Source organism: Adiantum capillus-veneris, chromosome 19 (assembly GCF_014529385.1).
Source record: "Adiantum capillus-veneris isolate H3 chromosome 19, ASM1452938v2, whole genome shotgun sequence".
NCBI lineage: Eukaryota > Viridiplantae > Streptophyta > Polypodiopsida > Polypodiales > Pteridaceae > Adiantum > Adiantum capillus-veneris.
Window position 1 is genome coordinate 70,952,608 of NC_140949.1, and position 17,188 is coordinate 70,969,795.

At 48.4% G+C, this 17,188-nt stretch overlaps 1 protein-coding gene across 2 annotated transcripts in view; it reads right to left on the reverse strand.

Moving 5' to 3' along the window:
- Positions 1–2,125: 2,125 nt before the first annotated feature.
- The window catches only part of LOC147434214 (RNA helicase, ATP-dependent, SK12/DOB1 protein), a 233,370-nt gene continuing 218,307 nt past the window's right edge, over positions 2,126–17,188 (reverse strand). The window contains exons 24-25 of one of the 2 annotated variants that reach the window (XM_086490776.1): positions 6,397–6,523; positions 2,126–2,415 (exon numbers count right to left, since the gene is read on the reverse strand). In XM_086490776.1, coding sequence (XP_086346902.1) covers positions 2,197–2,415; positions 6,397–6,523 — 346 coding nt within the window. In that variant the 3' untranslated portion in view covers positions 2,126–2,196. Of the gene's footprint in view, positions 2,416–6,368; positions 6,524–17,188 lie in introns of both variants that reach the window. The other variant, XM_086490777.1, reaches the window with a different exon arrangement.

Below are 17,188 nucleotides of genomic sequence, written 5' to 3' on the forward strand. Positions count from 1 at the left end.
GGTGTGTGGAGAATGGTAATGGCCTTAGATTGTAACATATTTTTGTATGCATAGGTAAATAATGATTTAAAATAACTCTGCGTGTGTGTGTGTGTGTGTGTGTGTGGCCACACTACATGACGTATGTACGTAGTTTCTAAAAATAAATACGCCAGTAAGGAAAAAGTGCTTGCTAAGAAATGTTTGCCAAAAAATGTCATTCATAGTGGGTTTACAAGAGCTTAAGCTCTCTTCCTCTCTTCTCTTAACAATTGTAGTGTCCTGGGGTGGTGCGAACCTATTGGTAAGAGTCCCTATAAATAGAAAATGGGCCATTTTCATGAAGAGAATGGACTTTCAAGTTAAATTAAGTTAGGAGAAGGGCAAAAAAATTTGTAGTGGAAAACTTTTCCATATACTTGGAGTTGGGAATAACAAAAACTCAAACCAAATGTTGCTGTGCACCTGGTGCAAAAGTTAATGGAAACCATTTGGTTGGTGTGCACCTAGTGCACACATTACCAAACAGTGTTAAGTATGTAAAGGAAACCCCACAAATCTGTGTACTAAATAGAACAACCCACACAAAACTACGAAGTGCCTATTTTGCACAAATTTACCATTTTACAAAACAGGCACAAGAGGAAAAAATTCTTTGAGTAAATACTATATGTAGTGGTTATGTTGCTCTACAAATACTCACCAAATATCTAAGCAATGAGTAAGAACAGTGCTCACAACACTGCCGGGTATGCTGGATCTTGCTCTTATACGAATTGTTGGAAATAGGGTTTGCAAGAATGCCAAGAAAGCTTGGAAATGGGAAATAATGTTTGCTTCTACGCAGGTAAATGAAGCCATAGAATGATAGGCATATCTGCAGATGGGAATAGGAAAAGTGAGGAACCGAAAGTCCAAAACAACACTTCCATATTATGGTAATACTTCAGGGTGTCTAGGATGGTTTCACTCAGCTATTGCTTTGGCAGACATACAAACATAGCGTTACTGGGTTCTAGCGTGGTGTGGATATGTCAGTCGTTGCTCCTATTTTTATGTTTATTGGTTGTTGGCAAAGCATTGGTAGGAAAGCTAGTGCTTCTTGGAATAGCATGGTACAGGATGCATCACTTCAGATGGTTTCCAAGCTGAAGTCTTTGGTCAGGGAATTTTTATGGGTGGATCCAATGATATGTAGGATACAGAGCTAGAGTTGCTAGAGGTATAGTAATCTGGCCAGAAAGCTCGATTCATGCTTGTCCAGAGCGAGCCTCCATGGTTTTGTGATTTGGGGTGCAGTTGCATGGTTTTTGAAGTTTCTGGGTTCTCATCTGTTTTATGAGGGGGTAGCTACATAGTTTTCATGCTTACAGTGCTTATGAGGTACTTTGGACATCTTACTGGCCGTCAAGGTTGCGGGGCAGTTAAATTGCCCCGTTCATTTATTTGGCTCTCTGTGCTCGAATGTGCCTACTGCAGCTGCTCAATCTGTCACCTCAGCAGCCGTAATCACCTCCCACCATCTGCAGACAGTTGCATGCCAAATTTGCACACGTAAGGAATCTGACAACCCTGTTAATCTGGGTGCTGCCATGTCGAATTCTGCAGCCTTCAATGTCCAAGTCCCCCTCCTCCCTGACCTTGATGATGTAGGGAATGGTCCCTTGCTGACCATTCCTAGGAATGCATGTGACTGAATGGTGACCAGAAGAGGCCAGGATCCATGTGGGAGCGTGGATTCCCAGCGAATGATCAGCAAGGGACCATTCCCAACCTTCAGGCGTTGGGGAGAGGGGGGCCAAATGAGTCTTTTGCAGAGTCTTCCAGCTTCCCTGACCTTGAAGGCTGGGAATGGTCCTTGAGTGACCATTCCTTGCAATACTGCTCCTGACAATGGCTTCCGGCATGTGGTCGCCATGCAGTCACAGTATTACAGGGAATGGTTACTCAGGGACCATTCCCTATACCATACTTCATGACCAGTTTTTACCATTATTTTTAGCATACCACTTTTGGTTGAGTAGCATGCACGGTGCTTCACATAAAGGTTTGCACCGTTCCTTGGTGACTAGATCCTTATAACATCACAGGGGTCTTCTTGTACTCAATAATACAGCTGTATGTGTTTCACAGAGAGCCAAGGAGAGGTTACGAAAAAAAATAAATTACAGAAGCTGCAAGAAAAATTTACATGGTGCGAAGCAGAATAATTAATGTTCATGTTGGTACACCGGTAACATACAAACTGGCTGCAAATACTATGTCTCGTTTGATGGCTTCAGAAGCGTCAGCCATTTTCTGGTACAAAGATGAATCACCAATGATTCTAGCTGCATTCTTGAATTCCCTACATGTTTCATCAAGCCTCACAATTGTTCTTACAATGGAACCCTCAGGCACATCTGTAAGCTCACAAATCTCTGCAAAAGGGGTGCCCTGTTACAATATTTGAAAGCATAATTAGTCGCCTTCTAAAACCAAAACAGTTTTATTTTGACATAATAATACATTTACCATGGCCAACCATGCACATATTTACAAGTGCTTGTAGAAATGTAAAATCGGACGTGCGATCCTTTCCAAAGGAGGGAGAACAAAGTAAGATAAGGCAAAAGAGATTGTAAATAGGGCCAATGTGTTTCGACCTTTAAGGTCTCATCAGGGCAAGTTTTACAATCTTTTGGTGATAAATTGATATAGGTTGAGCATGGTAACTAGAGTTTGTGAGATAAACCATGGTTATGGTTTTAGGGGCTCAAGAAATGTTTATTTAAGAATTAGGAGGTGTACAAGAAGGGATTCCATCAATAACGTGGTTGAAGTTAGGAGTCAAAAGGTGAGTGAGATAGGGAAAAGTTATGACATTTGAAAAGTGGTACAAATGGACTACTTATTCTTTAAGAATTTAGATAAGTCTATGACACTTGAAAAGTGGTACTATTAGACTAGCTTTACTTTTGAGAGCTTTGGCTTTCATTTGAGAGTGCGGGATAGAGAGTTTATTGGGATAGTAACCTTTGCGTGCTTCGGCTTTCATTTTGAAGAGTGCAAGGATAGCGGTTTTATTGAGATGGTAACCAAAAATTAGAGCAGGTTTTGGGTGAGGCATCATAGGTGAATAGAGCCTAGGTGAAGAAAGAGTGGATTAAAAACTTGGGTTTAGGGCTACGTTTGGGATAGAGAAAGGTTTTCAACTACAAAATCCGGATTTGTTTAGAGGGAGGCTTAGCTAACAAGGTTCATCATGGAATGTCATTTTGGGGTTGCATTGAATGGGTAAAAGGGTCTCCCAAGGAGGAGTTGAGAACGGAATAATTGTGGGTCAGGTGAAAAAAGAGTTGATTAGTAGGTAGTCCCAATGTTAAAGATCAATCATATCTAAGAATATTGAGGTTCCTAAGGTTTGGATACCAATAAGGAGCATAAACGTTGTCGAGAACAATAGGCAAATAATGGGGCTATTAGGAGGGCGAGGGGCTAAGAAGCTCTTTGGGATTGGTTATACACAAAGAATGGAGGCAATCTAGCCTAAAATTATGGGGCGGTTACAACGATAAGGTTACATCTATCATTTATGCCAAAATTAAGACCTAGATGGTAATGCTTACAAAGGGTTGAAGTAAGGCTCTAGGGGAATACTAATGAGAGTGCTGGTATATGGAGAGAGATTAAAGGCAAGGGTGAAGGACTTGAATGGAGAAAAAGAAGATTAAAGCAGAGTAGGAGCAATTTGGTATAGTCTATAGGAAGGTTTTGAGTGCTATAACAATTTGGAGGAAAATTTGGTAGTGAGGAGAGGTTATGGTCAAGGTAGAGAGGGTAGTAATTGACAAGGTCAATAGAACACCCTCTAAAGAAACCATATGTCCCAAAAAGTGTATCTCTGGCAAGAAAAACTCGCTCTTTTTCAAGTAGTATGTATGTTCAATACTGAAAAAGTATACTTTTCATGGCATCTCCTTCGGATACTTTCGCTTTGGGGTTTTTTTTGCGCGGGTCCAAGTGGCGGCGGACTCCAGAGCTTTCTCTTGTGACGAACACCAGGTGGCTCGGGATTCGGGAAGCCTCTTTCGAGAGGCGGTGTAACCTCTCTCTCTCTCTCTCTCTGGCACATCAGGGCGTGCAACAGGGCGTTCTCTCTCTCTCTGTGACTAGGCACGGAAGGGAGAATCCGAGGCGTGAGGTGGGCGACCGCCTCTACCAAGGCAGCCAAGGGGCTTGTCAAGCCAGGGCTGCCCATAGTGTTGATTTGGGGGATTATAGCTCTATAGAGATCAGTGATGGGACATGTACGCACCTAGAGGGGATATCTGATTTACTTCACTCCACCATTGGGGTGAAACAGGGTTGCCCATTGTCTCCTACTCTATTTGGTATGTATGTTAATGAGGTGTCTGATTATATTGACAGAGAGGGTGCTAGAGGTGCCCAGCTGGCAGGGATGTGGATCCCATTGTTGTTATATGCTGATGATATTGTGTTGATCTCTGACTCACCAGAGGGTATGCAGCAACAGTTGGATGCATTACACAGTTTTGCAGAGGATAGTGGATTGTCTGTACATCTTGGTTAAACCAAGGTTATGGTGTTTAACACCACACCACAGTGGATCAAAAGATCAGCACCGACTTTCACATATGGTCAGGAGATTGTAGAGTATACAGATACATACACTTACCTTGGGGTTGTCTTCACTGGGCCGAGGTTTTCTTTGGGGAGAGCAGCAGAGACTAGACTGACTAGAGCTTATGCGGCCTTGGGAGGCTTGGAGAGGTCACGTTTGCAGGTTCAGTTCCAGGAACCTAGGACAAAGTTATGGCTCTTCGATACTTTAGTAGCCTCAGCTATGTTGTATGGGGTGCAGATATGGGGACCTTCTATAGGCCAGGATGGTTGGAGACGTATGGAGAGGCCCTTGGTATCTATGATCTCTCGACTGATCAGAGCCAAGGCCTCTGTACCCCACGCTATCATTCGAGCAGAGCTAGCTGCCCCTCCTATGGAGATTGAGGCGCTTACCAGATCAGTCTCCCTTGTGCACAGCTTGTGGGATACTACTAGAGACAGATATGCTAGACTGGTCCTTCAGTCTTCCAGACAGTTAGCTCTTCAGGGCGACACTTCATGCTGGTATGCACAGATGACATCATGGTTTCATACGCATGGCTTCACCATGAACAGGCTGTCCCCCTTTCCAATATTCTCTTCAAGCACCCTTGATGTCTCTTACATGGGTGGAGATTACTAGACTCATTCGTCAGGACCTGATCCAGCTGGATACCAGGAGGACATGGATAGAGCCGCCACAGGAGTTGGGCACAAAGATGGCTTTCTATAGAGAGCATCTTCTCCACCTCTATGTAAAGCCAGGTAGGTGTCTCTGAGGGGCCTTGCTTGCCCATTCCCGGGACCCTAATATGAGGAGAACTTGGAGATGGCCACAAGTCCTTAGAAGCCTAGCAAAGATGACATATTTTGCAGGTGGAAAAGCAAGGTTTCCTCTCCAAAAGTGATGGGACCAAGACTAAGGGACCAAGACTAAACCATGGTCAAGTCGTTCACCGTGTGCAAAAGGTGCCTCGGCCCTCCATGGCGTTGGCATAAACCTGTTTATGCGCCAATGGCCAGTTGAGGGGCAGCCATGTGCTCATCTTACAGAATTTGAGGCTTCCTTTGATCCTAAGAGAGGAATCAAGCCTTGGCTCCACCACCAAATAACACATAACAAAAAAGCCTGATAGCCAACTTTGGGTCTGAAGTATAGATGGCTTCGTGGTTAGATGTCTTGAGTTGTGAGCTGTGATGAGAAAATCCAGGAATAAGAGAGTTGGAGGGTTTATTATTGCAGGGCAAGAAAGTAGGAAAGAGGCTCCAATAGTACTATTGATCAAAAGCATATGAGTTTAGGGATTCTAGTGGAAGTGTAGGCATAATGCTCCTCACCAAGGAAGTCGAGGGTCATACCCAATAACATGCAAAATGGTGGAAGGGGATAAGGAAGGTGCACAAGAGGTGGAGAATTGTAATTGTGTATTTAAGCCAATTCTTAAGCGAAAATTTTGCAAATTAAACTATATTTTTAGCTATGTTTACACTATTTTCTTGCAAGATCCAAGCAGAATTTTTCCTTTTCACTCCTCTTAATCAGCTCGCTTAAATTTCTAATCAGCTCAAGGCTAAGCTAAGATACACTTTTCCCAAACACTGATCTACAAGTGGAACATGTTCAAACAGACTACTAGCTAGCTACTTTTGACTAGCTTGTCTTAGCTACTTGTACTGGCAACAAATGGATTTACTTTTGAGTCATAACATTGTATTCTGATGCTTTCCTTAATGGCTTACAAGTGCAACAGTTTGCAAAGAAGTGTAATGTATGCAGGCACAACCTGAAATCTGTCAAAAGTCTTCAAATACCTTTGCCCATTCATAGACAACTTCAACCAGCCCAAATTTGAGAGTGTCACGTGCATAATCTTCTGGAACAATTTTGAGACCATACTTTGCCTGTAAATTGCCAAGTCGAATAGCTGTTTCTGTCATCCTGGTTTTGTTTGGAAAAAGAAGTTAAAAAGTTCAGTGTCTGTTAAAGCCATTCAAAAGTCAAAAGTACTCAGGGTGCTCATCATGCGTCTTCAAAGAAAATGACCATGCAACCCGGACATCATGTGTATCACAGAATCTATACTAAAATGGTATTAATCTAGAACAACACCTCCATCCACCTGCACAGGTATATCATTGTTCCTCGCATTGGTGTGTCCCCTTGGAGACGAACTTGCAACATTGTTGTTGCTAGTCATGAAAACATTAGTTACGCCCAGAGAGGTATTATTCAAACCACATGGGTACATGTTATTTGAGGATGTGTATGTAGAATGACAAGCAGCCCCTTCTCAGTAAACATCAACAAGTCACCTCAAGAGGCCTTTTCATCTTTTAATGCCCTAATTGGCGGTTTACCTATGCTATATACGAATTGGCTGTGGATTATGCACCTTGCATCTCCATGATAAAGCCTCGGAAGAAAGAGACTCTCTATTCAAAGTTGGCCAACTCACATGGGGATCCCAAAAGACTGTACCAGTTGTTCTATCCCTGTCTTATTGACGCCACAAAAAACGCTTCTTTGCTTTTTGAAAGGGAACAGGTGTTCAGTCCCCAACTTTCCCCGTATACTAAGCAACCAGCTATCAGCAGGGACAGACTGGATTTGAGAATGAGTAGCACATGAGATGAGGACCTTCACTTCACAAGGAAGAGGCTGGAGTGGGACTGCTAGCACCCACAATATTTTTTATTGTTTTTTGACAAAAAAGATCCTTCTACTAGTTAATGAAACTGCCCATAGGGATACAACCACCTCTATAAGAGAGGGCTACAACAATCATGAAGGGGAGACTCTCCCAATGAAAAAACAGCATATGTACAATGAGGCTAAATCAAGAGATGGGAGGAAGGAAAAGCCACACAGGTGGACGGTAGTGCCACCTGAGCATACCCTGGACCATGGTGAAGAAAGGCCGAGGGTGCTAGAGTCGAAGGAAAGACTCTCTATGCTCCCTCATGCAGTCGCAGCTGCCTTGGAGTCTCTCAAACTGTCCTCGGAGAGTATGCATCAACTCTAGCCAAAGATCCCGAACTGTCTCTACTGGTGGTATAGGGCGAGCCTCGAAGATGCGGAAGCAATGGGCCCGCCAGATGAACCAGAGTGCCAGGCCGCAGATGAGCTCCCAACACTCCTCTCTCTCAATGCACCACTCCTGTGGAATAAGCTCTGTAGCAGGCTGGAGTGTAGGTCGGCCCCCCTGCATCACTATCATCCTGCTGGTGGAGGATAGCTCAAATTGAAGTGCCGGGCCTGTAAGAGTGGACCAAGCAGCTGCCCCCCAAGTGTACTGCCGAGCTGTGGAAAGAGCTGGCATCAACCGAAGAACACGAAGCCAAACCTGCTGTGCCAAAGGACAGTCCCAAAGACAGTGGCGCTGAATCTCCACAAGATGGTCACAAACTGTACATGCTACCAAGAGACCACTATGTACAAGCCAGCTCCCAACTGCTATGGCTCGGTGTGCAACCAGCTACTGGACCAAAGTGACTCGCCTCGGCTGCCTTGAGTCCCACAACCTCTCCCAAAAAGCTGACAAGAACTCAACTGTGAGACCCTCCTCCTACCAATGAGGTGCTGCGGTAGGACGAGCCTCCCTCCGTGCTGCCAGTATGTGACGTCCAGTTGAACAGTGTACTGAAAGAAAGGGACACCTGGATGGTCAGCTGAGGAGAAAGGGTCCCTCCAAAACTATTCTCCACGATCCCACTACACTCGTGCTAGTGGACAACTCTCCCAAGCCCAGAGCCTCCAGTGGCCAGTCTCAATAGCTACTGGGTCAGGATCTATGCCACAAGTCCTCCCGCAGATGCCCGCCACTCGGATCCTCTGAAAACAGCACTCTGCCACCTGTGGGGCCTCTACTGAAACTCGGTGTAAGCGTCCCTCACCCTGTAGCTCGAAAAACAGGGAGGATACAGTATCCGAGCAAGCCCGAACTGAGATGAGAACCTCCAGCCACGTGAAGGCCCCCATCCATCTGGACGCTGCTGACTTGAGAGGTGTGAGCCACTCAGCTCGTATTGCCTCTGAGATGTCCTGACGCATGCTCTACACCCCTTTCATGCCCTGTAGCTGGATGCCTTGAAGCTCCTCTGACAAGCCTGAGAACTATAGCCAGTCACCTAAAGTGCGTGCTTGACCCTTTGCCATGGGACCCCAGGAAACATGAGGCCTACTACCAACTAAGTGGCCTCTCTGAGAGCTAACCATGGGGTTCCAAACAAGGGGCTGTCTCAAGTGCTCCTTCGTGTAAGTAGGCTGGCACTGCTTCAGGCCTCTCCGCAGCTGCTCCCAAGATCGGAGCAAACTCACAGCGAAGCGGTCCTCCAATCTCCTGTTCAGGACAACTCTGCGCATCTCTGTGAAGATCCATCTGGTCGAAGGTCGCTAGGGGCCTCCAGCCTGAGGCACCCTAGCACTAAGTCGGTGAAGCAGAAACTCCTTCCAGGGCTCCTCCCCTGGAAGAAGTCCTCTGACGATAAAATTCCTTAGAAGGGCTCTTGTCACAAACTGCTAACGTGTCAAAGCCCTGAAGAAGAGAGCCAACTTGCAGATGCCGGCCGAGGGGCCTAAACCCTAAGAAGAACAAGTAACAAAAGAAGAAGTCCTACCAACTTATGGGGACCCCGTTTGATGGGGCCCCTAGAGACATAAAGGATTAAAATAAAGCAGGACCCACACACGCAGAGAAAGACTTGCGCCAATACTGATGATGTGGTAGCTGTACGGTCAAAACCCGAAAATTGCGTTCACATGATGGCGTGTCAGGTGGTACGGATTTTCGCGTTTTGCGCTAGCTGATGACGTGCAACTGTACGGATTTCCGTAACTTATGCTGGCAGCTTTTTGGCATTGCTTTTGGACCAAATGCTTTTGAGTTTGAAGGCTTTTCACTGTAAACTGCTTTTGGGGCCTAGGGCCTTTAAATATGAGCTAAGGGCTCATTCTCTGGCATGCTTCCTGGAGAAGGTGCAGACTCTGGAGTACCGGCTTGTACAATATTGATGCAATATAAAGAAATACCGAAAGGGGCGCCAAGGTTTGGGGCCAATACTCTCTGGGGTGGAATTCCACCACTCCATGTTGCGTGTTGTCTCTCTTTCAATTCAGTTGTTATTGAAGTGCTAAGAGTCTGTTCAGTCTGTTCTTTTCTATTGGCACGTGGTGCCCGTCTTGTGACAGCTCTGCTCTGCTGGCTGGGTCTATGATGCCCAACCCTCCCTGAGAACAAGGGAGAATGATGACCTGCCATGCCACTTTGGCCCGGGCTATCTTAGTCACGCCCTGACCAAAGGAAGTTCCTGATCAACCTCTCTACCAGGCTGATGCAAGAACTCGAAAAGATCCAACAAGAAGTGATGTACCACATAGTAGCCAACAACACCTGCTTGGCCACTACAACTTTGCCTGCTAGAGAAAGTTGTGAGGAGCTCCATTGTAACAACTTCCTCCTGATGGATAGAGGAGGGGAGCAATCTGTTGCTGGGAGACGAGTCCAAGCCAACCTGACAGCCTAAGTATCGAACTGCAGTCCTTGGGGGAATCCATTGGAAACCCTCACCTGGCATCCAATCAGGCGTAGGAGCACTACCAACCGAGAAAGCCACCATCTTTCTCCAGTTGATCACTGCGCCTCATGCACAACAAAAGGTCTCAAGAGCCTGCTCCCACCTGTGAAGGTTGGCCTCCTGGCCATCCAAGTACAAGGATAAGTCGTCTGCAAACTTAGCATCCAGTAGCTCATCTCCCCGAATAGGGAGCGCTAAGCCACGTAAACCAACCTGCTGTGAAACCAAAAACCTTCTCATCGCCTCAGCATAGAACAGAAAGAGGAAGGAGGCAAGAGGGCAGCCATGTCTGACTGAACGTGTGAGCATGAAATGATCACCTCTACCTCTTGATAAAAGTACTTGACTAAGGTGCCCGTCTGTACAAAGCTGACACACCTCTGATCCAAGCATCTGAGAAGCCCATCCTGCGTAGAGTGCCTTCTCAAAATCGAGAAAAGTATCACCAGATCCTCGCCATAGAGCCACGCAAGGGCAGATGCTCCCCAAAAAGTAAAGATGTTGTCAAGGATACTACGCTCCTTGACAAAACCTGTCTGTGTCCCATGTATAACGCTCTCTAGAAGTGGTTGAATCCTCAAACTCAGAGCCTTGGCAAGAATTTTGTAGGATGAGTTGAGGATGGTGATGGGTTGCCACCGTCGAATCTCATCCAAGGAGCCACCCTCCTTGGGAATGAGGTAAATCAAGCCCTCACTCATACTGTCAGGCATCTCTCCTCTGTGCAGGATGTACTGAGAAGCACTGCAGAGATTTGAGCCAAGCAAGTCCCAGTACTCCAAGAAAAAGCTGGGAGTCAAACCATCCTCACCTGGACAGCTACCATGGGGAAGTGCTCTAAAGGCCGCGTGTAGCTCCTGTAGTTGAAGAGGCAGCTTAAGCCTTTGGCGCATCTCCTCAGTCACAAGACAAGGCATCTGTGCCCACACCTGCTCTCTGCATGCATCTTGACGCTCTCACTGAGGCTCTGCAGACAGAAGATCACGGTAAAAGTCAGTAGCAACTGCACGCATGTCCTCTGACTCTGAAGCAACTGACCTGTCGGGCCTCCTCAACTAGCTGACCTTGGCATGCGTATGCCGGGGTCCCACTGCCAAAAAAAGCACCCGTCACTCTATCATCCACCTAGGTCCATTGAGATGAAAGCAAACTCATGGTGCCTCTCCTCTGTGCTAACGACGAGCCTGCTGCAACTGCTCCTCCAACCAAGGACTGTCTGGATGCTGCTCCTGCATGCTCTGCAAGGAAGCAACGCCCCATCGGAGACGCTGCTGCTCCTCTCTCGCTGCAGCCACACGAGCCGAAGACTCCTGAAGAAAGAGTCTACTAAGCTGAGCAAGTCCTGAGGCCACTCTATAAGCAGGAGAATCTTGCATATCTAAGCTCTCTGTCCACCACTCGCTCTCTGAGCGCAGAGTCCAGCAAGACCCTCTCACGGATGTGTAGCATCGTCCTCCCCCTCCTCTGCCTATTTGTCACTGTGAGGATCACTGGTGCATGGTCCGAAAAGGAAGTCCCAACCAGAATGCAAACTGTCCCTCCCAAGTCACAGAAGTGGTCACTAGTGTAGAGACGATCTATCCGAGATAGATTCACTACTCCTGCTCTGCGGTCCAAACGAGAGAAGGCCAGCGCTATCTGGGGGCCTCTCAAAGCTAGAATGCTGCCACACATCTCAAACCCGCAGTCATACAAAACCTCTCCCAAGCTGCCAGCTCAACTCCATGCACAGTAGTATCGCACCTCCAATCCATTCAAAGAGGTCCTCCAACGTGTTGAAGTCACCCCCAATATTGAAGTAATCCGAGCATCCTCGAGATAGGCGTGTGAAACCGGCCCGAGGGGCGGTAGATTTTGGCTTTCACCCGAAATTCTTTACTTTAGACTTTACGACACAAAGGAACTTCACGAATAAGCCTATGGAATTCAACACTTCAAGACAAACCACATCCTGGCAGCTAGAGCGCTACCAAGCAGACAACGACACCCTGTTGGCCCCAAAGACTGGCGCCCCTTTCGGTATTTCTTTATTCTTATTATACTTGAGAAAAACCTGTAAACTTCCACAAGATGTTCCACTTTTATCGGGCTGAAATTCCTCTACTCCAACCCAATTTCGGCAACATAACCACAATAGAAGTCTCCACGGACAAAACCCCAAGCAAACATTGACTTTCCACGCACTTTTGCAAAACCTGGTGAAAGCGCTGCCAAGAGATCTCCTAGTAGCCGAGGAAGGCCCTGTCCCCTGGGACGGCTGCGGGGATGGAGCGGGAGGAGATGTGGGAGTAGGGGGGCTCGAGGGAAAAGGGGGAGGGGGGGGCGAGGGGGAGCGGCAGAGGGAGGGGGGTGAGAAGGAGAGGCAGAGGGAGAGGGTGGAAGGGGAGGGGCGGAAGAGGGGAACTTGAGGGGAGGAGGGGTTGTCGAGGGTGAGGCTGAGGTGGTGTTGAAGAGGATCAAATCAGTTTCCTGTGGGAACCCACTGCTGCTGGGCAGGAGCCTGTGGACTACTCTGAGTGCCAGGCTGGCGCGGTGGTCCCTGCCGACGTCGACCACGAACTTGTTGCCAACCCTCCTCCGCTTGAGTCCTAGGCTCAGAGGGTGGCTCCGCCTGTGTACTCTGTGACTCCATCTGCTGCTGCTGGCCAGCCCATGAGGGCTGGGGCTGGGCCTGTGGTGTAGGTCGGGGTCTCCTCCAAGGACAGGCCTTTGCAAGATGGCCCATCTATCAACAAATGAAACACTGATTTGGGAGGCCCGAATACTCGACGCTCTGTCGGAACCAACCCTCACTCACCCGAGGAAGTAGGATGACCTTCGAGAGAGTATGGGTGTCCCTAACCAGAACACGTACTGAGGGGATGCCAGCCACCTTGGCAGCTACAGAGGCTGCCGTGCGAGATGTCTCCAGGACAGTTCCAATCTCTGAGCCTATCCTAGACAAAAGTGGTAGGTACTCCCTCCTCAAACCAGGAAAGTAGAATGAGATGGGAAGGTCTGCCTCCTCTACCTGAACATCTATAGCTGGATCAAAACCATGCCTCCACTGTCGAAAGTGGGCTCGAACTGCTCGGATTGCCAAGGGGCTCATCGCGATGACCTTGGATGCCATCCCCGAAGTCTCGAACTCTATCTGATAATAGCCGCGTCCAAGGAACTGAATGTCCAAGACCTTGCCCACCTCTGCGAGAAGGTGGACCTCGAGAAGACCACGCAGCTCTCCTCTGATGGGTCTGGTGCCGAGAATCTTGCAGATGACGGAAGTCGCTTGAAGGCGTTCCACCTCTGCGGCTAGGCTCACTTGCTCTGTCGGTGAGAGAGCAAGTCGTACGGTGGGCTCGACGGGGTCGGGCGAGGGGACTTCATTGGAGTCCCTCTGTGGTGGAGCTTGAGCCTCCATCTGTGTCTGCTGTTGTGAAGAAAGGGCAAAGAGGCGTCGGCGAATGAAGACTTCCTGCTGGACCGAGCACGTCGCAAGCACTGTCAAGACCAGTCAAGCAGGAACGAAGTGGACGAGGAGGACCAAGGGTAATGTGCAGGCGGGTGGGGCTGCGGGCAAGCAGGCGAGCAGGGCAACGGGTAGGTGGGGCAGCGGCAGGGTAGGCGGGTGGGCAGCGGGCAGGGCAGCGACAGCGGGTAGGAAGCAGGGAGGCGGGGTGAACAGGTGGGGAGGAGGGAAACAGAAGCAGCGAGCGTTCCCCACCACAATATTTTTCTTTTCCCAAGAAAAAGATCCTTCCATTAGTTAAAGAACTACCCAATAGGCTACAATCCGCCCCTGCTAGAGAGGGCTACATCAACATGTGGGGAGACTCTCCCAATGTAAAAACAAAATAGTACAAGGATGGCTAGATCAGGAAATGGGAGGTGGAAAAAGCCACACAAGTGGACGGTACTGCCATCTAGGCGTGCCATGAACCATGGTAAAGAAAGGTCCTGGATGCAACAATCACAAGAAGGCCTCGCGGCGATCCCGCATGCAGTCAGAGCTGCCTTGGAGTCTCTCAAACTAGCCCCTAAGTGTATGGACCAGCTCTAGCCAATGCTGGGTCCTTGAGCTTTGGTCCATGCTCGTGACTCGAATCGCCAGTGGAAGAGGTCCAGACTCAAAGATGCGAAAACCGCGGGCTCGCCAGATGAATCACAGTGTCAGGCTATAGATTGAGCTCCCAACAAAACTCTCTATCACTGCTCCACTCCCGAGGAAAAGCTTTGTAGCGGGCTGGATTGTAGGCCTGCCCCCCTAGATTACTATCATCCTGTTGACTGAAGCCATCTCAAAGAGAAGGGGTGGGCTTGTGAGTGAAGACCAGGCTGCAATACCCCAAGTGTACTGACTGGCTGCAGCAAGCGCAGGCATCAGCAGCCGAAGAATCTGATGCCATACCTGCTGAGCCATGGGGCAGTCCCATAGACAGTGACGTTGGGTCTCAAGTGGGTGGTCACAAGCTGCACATGTTGATGAGAAGCCAATGTGCACCACCCAACTGCCCTGTGCTGCCCCACCTTCCCCATGCTATCAGGCATCTCTATGTGCAGAATGTGGTTGTAAGCACTACAAAGGTCAAGACCAAGCCCTCCCAATACTCCAAGAAGAAACTTGGAGTCAAACCATCCTCCCCTGGACAGCTACCTCTAGGAAAGGACTTCAGGGCCTACTGTAGCTCCCCGGACTGGAGCAGGCGCTCAAGCCTATGGCGCATCTCCTCAATGACTAAGCAAGATATCTGTGCCCACACCTGCTCTTTGCATACATCCTGACGCTCTATTGTGGCTCGGCTGTAAGTAGCTCACAATAGAAGTCGGTAGCAACTGTGCGCATATCCTCGGGCTCTGTAGCAACTGACCCATCGAGCCTCCCCAGCACTCTCAACGAACTCACCAGTAACTCTGTCACCCACCTGAGTCCACTGTGATGCCTGACAATGGAAGGCAAACTCGTGGCATCACTCCTCGATGGTGATTAGCTTCTGCCGCCCTTGCTGCATCTTCTCCTCCATCCAAGGACTACCTAGGTGGCACTCCTACATCCGTTGTAGGGAGGCAATGCCCTGTATGAGGTATGAGGCACCTTTCCTCCCTCAGTGGTCGCAGCCAAAGGAGCTGCAAATGTCTGGAGGAAAAATCGGCTAAGCTCCCCAAGGCCAACAGCTCCCCTGAGTGTCCAAACTCTCAATCCATAGTGCCACAACCTGCTTCATGAGCTCAGTATCCAACATCGTCTTTGGGATGCATAGCATAGCGATGCCACTTCTCTATCTATCCGACACAATAAGAATCACTCGCGCACGATCGGAAAAAGTAGTCCCTGCCAATATGCATAATGAGCTGCCCATGTCACAAATGTGGTCACTCAAATAGAAATGATCTATCCTAAATAGATTCACGCCCCCTACTCTGCGGTCAGACCTAGAGAAAGAGAGGCTATTTGAGTGTCGTATAAAGCCGACATGCTACCACACATTCAAGATCCTCAATCATACGTAGGCACTCCCGACATAGTCACATGGGGACGGGGACGGGTCTCGGGGTCGTGATGGGTCCCGGGGACGAGGACGTGGCAAAGCAAGGGACGCGTGTTAAAAAAAACTTGTTTTATACTAGACAACACTAAGAGCACAAGATTGCAAAGAAAAAGTGGGTTTTGCACTCATAAATACCAAAATATGACATGCGGTAAGAACGCGGCGAGCATGCGCCGCACATGTTGACGTGATGATCAATCATCATACTTAGAGGGAAGAAATTAATGATGTACAAGTGAAGAATGGATTAGTAGAGTCTAGTGGGCAACATTGACATATAGCTCAAGACTCTGAAAGCCCTAGAAAAAAGGTGTGGGCTCCCCTGCTCGCATCCCTCTTGCATGTGTCACCAGGGACCCGCGTCCCAAGACGCGTCCCCTCTGGGTCCTATGTGAGGGACCCCTCTGCATCGCATCCCATGTGAGGAACCCCTGTGCGTCGCGTCCCCCGTTCCGTCCCTACCAAAAAGGGCCACGTCCCCGGGTCCCCTGTTTCTAAAGCTCCCGAGCAGCCAACTCAGCCCGTGAATAGTAGCATGGTCAAAGGATGTGGCTCGGAGAATTGCACGGGTACCCATGCCCACGCTATCCATAGTGCAATTCTCCGAGCCACATCCTTTGCTAAGACCTAAGCTCTGCTAGCTCTCGTCCTAGTCTAGTCCTTCCTCGTCCCTAGTCTAGTCCTTCCTCGTCCTGGTCCAGGCAGACGGTCTAGTCACTTGCCTGGTCTAGTAGAGTCTTCATCTGTGTTCAGCCATAAAGGTCTTCTTGCCCAAAGCTTGGTTGGGTTTGTGGGCACTGCATGACACATACAAGGGGTTCATTAGAGCGTCAAAGCGCACTATTGATTCCTCTGAAGCTACAACAGAAGACGTCAATCCTTGGTACCTAGTCGAAGTCCACAAACCTCATCACCCATACCTCCACATACGGCTCCATCGGGTTCTACATCTTCTAGGTCATCTTCCCCGGTAAAGCTCTCTCCCATTTTGTTACAAAAAACTATTTCGTAACGGGCTTCTGAGCAAGAGTCCATGGAGCCGTTGACCGGTGTTTTGGCCGAGGTAAACATCAAGTTTCCTACTTTCAAGGGACTCTCTTCAAAAGATGCAGACGACCATGCAAGGAGGTTTGTATCTCTCTGTAGAGATCGTGGTCTTAATAGAGAAGATGCTTATTTGGTACTCTTTCCATCTACCTTGGATGGCTTAGCAGATAAATGGTACAGTCAGTTTGCAGAGAACCATATTGCAACTTTGGCAGCTTTAAGACAACAGTTTTGTGCAGCATTCAGGCAGGTGACTACCAAGAAAAGGTTTTGTATGAGTTGGTCAACATGGTGCTCCAGCCAGAGGAGACTTTTGCAGAACTCATGACTAATACCAAGTTTCTGGTCCCAAGCTTCCTCAGCAACCAGGGGAATTTATGGTTAAGAAGTGGGTGGAGAAGGCTCTTCCCAAAACTTCCCAGCAAAAACTCCGAGAGAGTCTCCGACTCGACGCCACT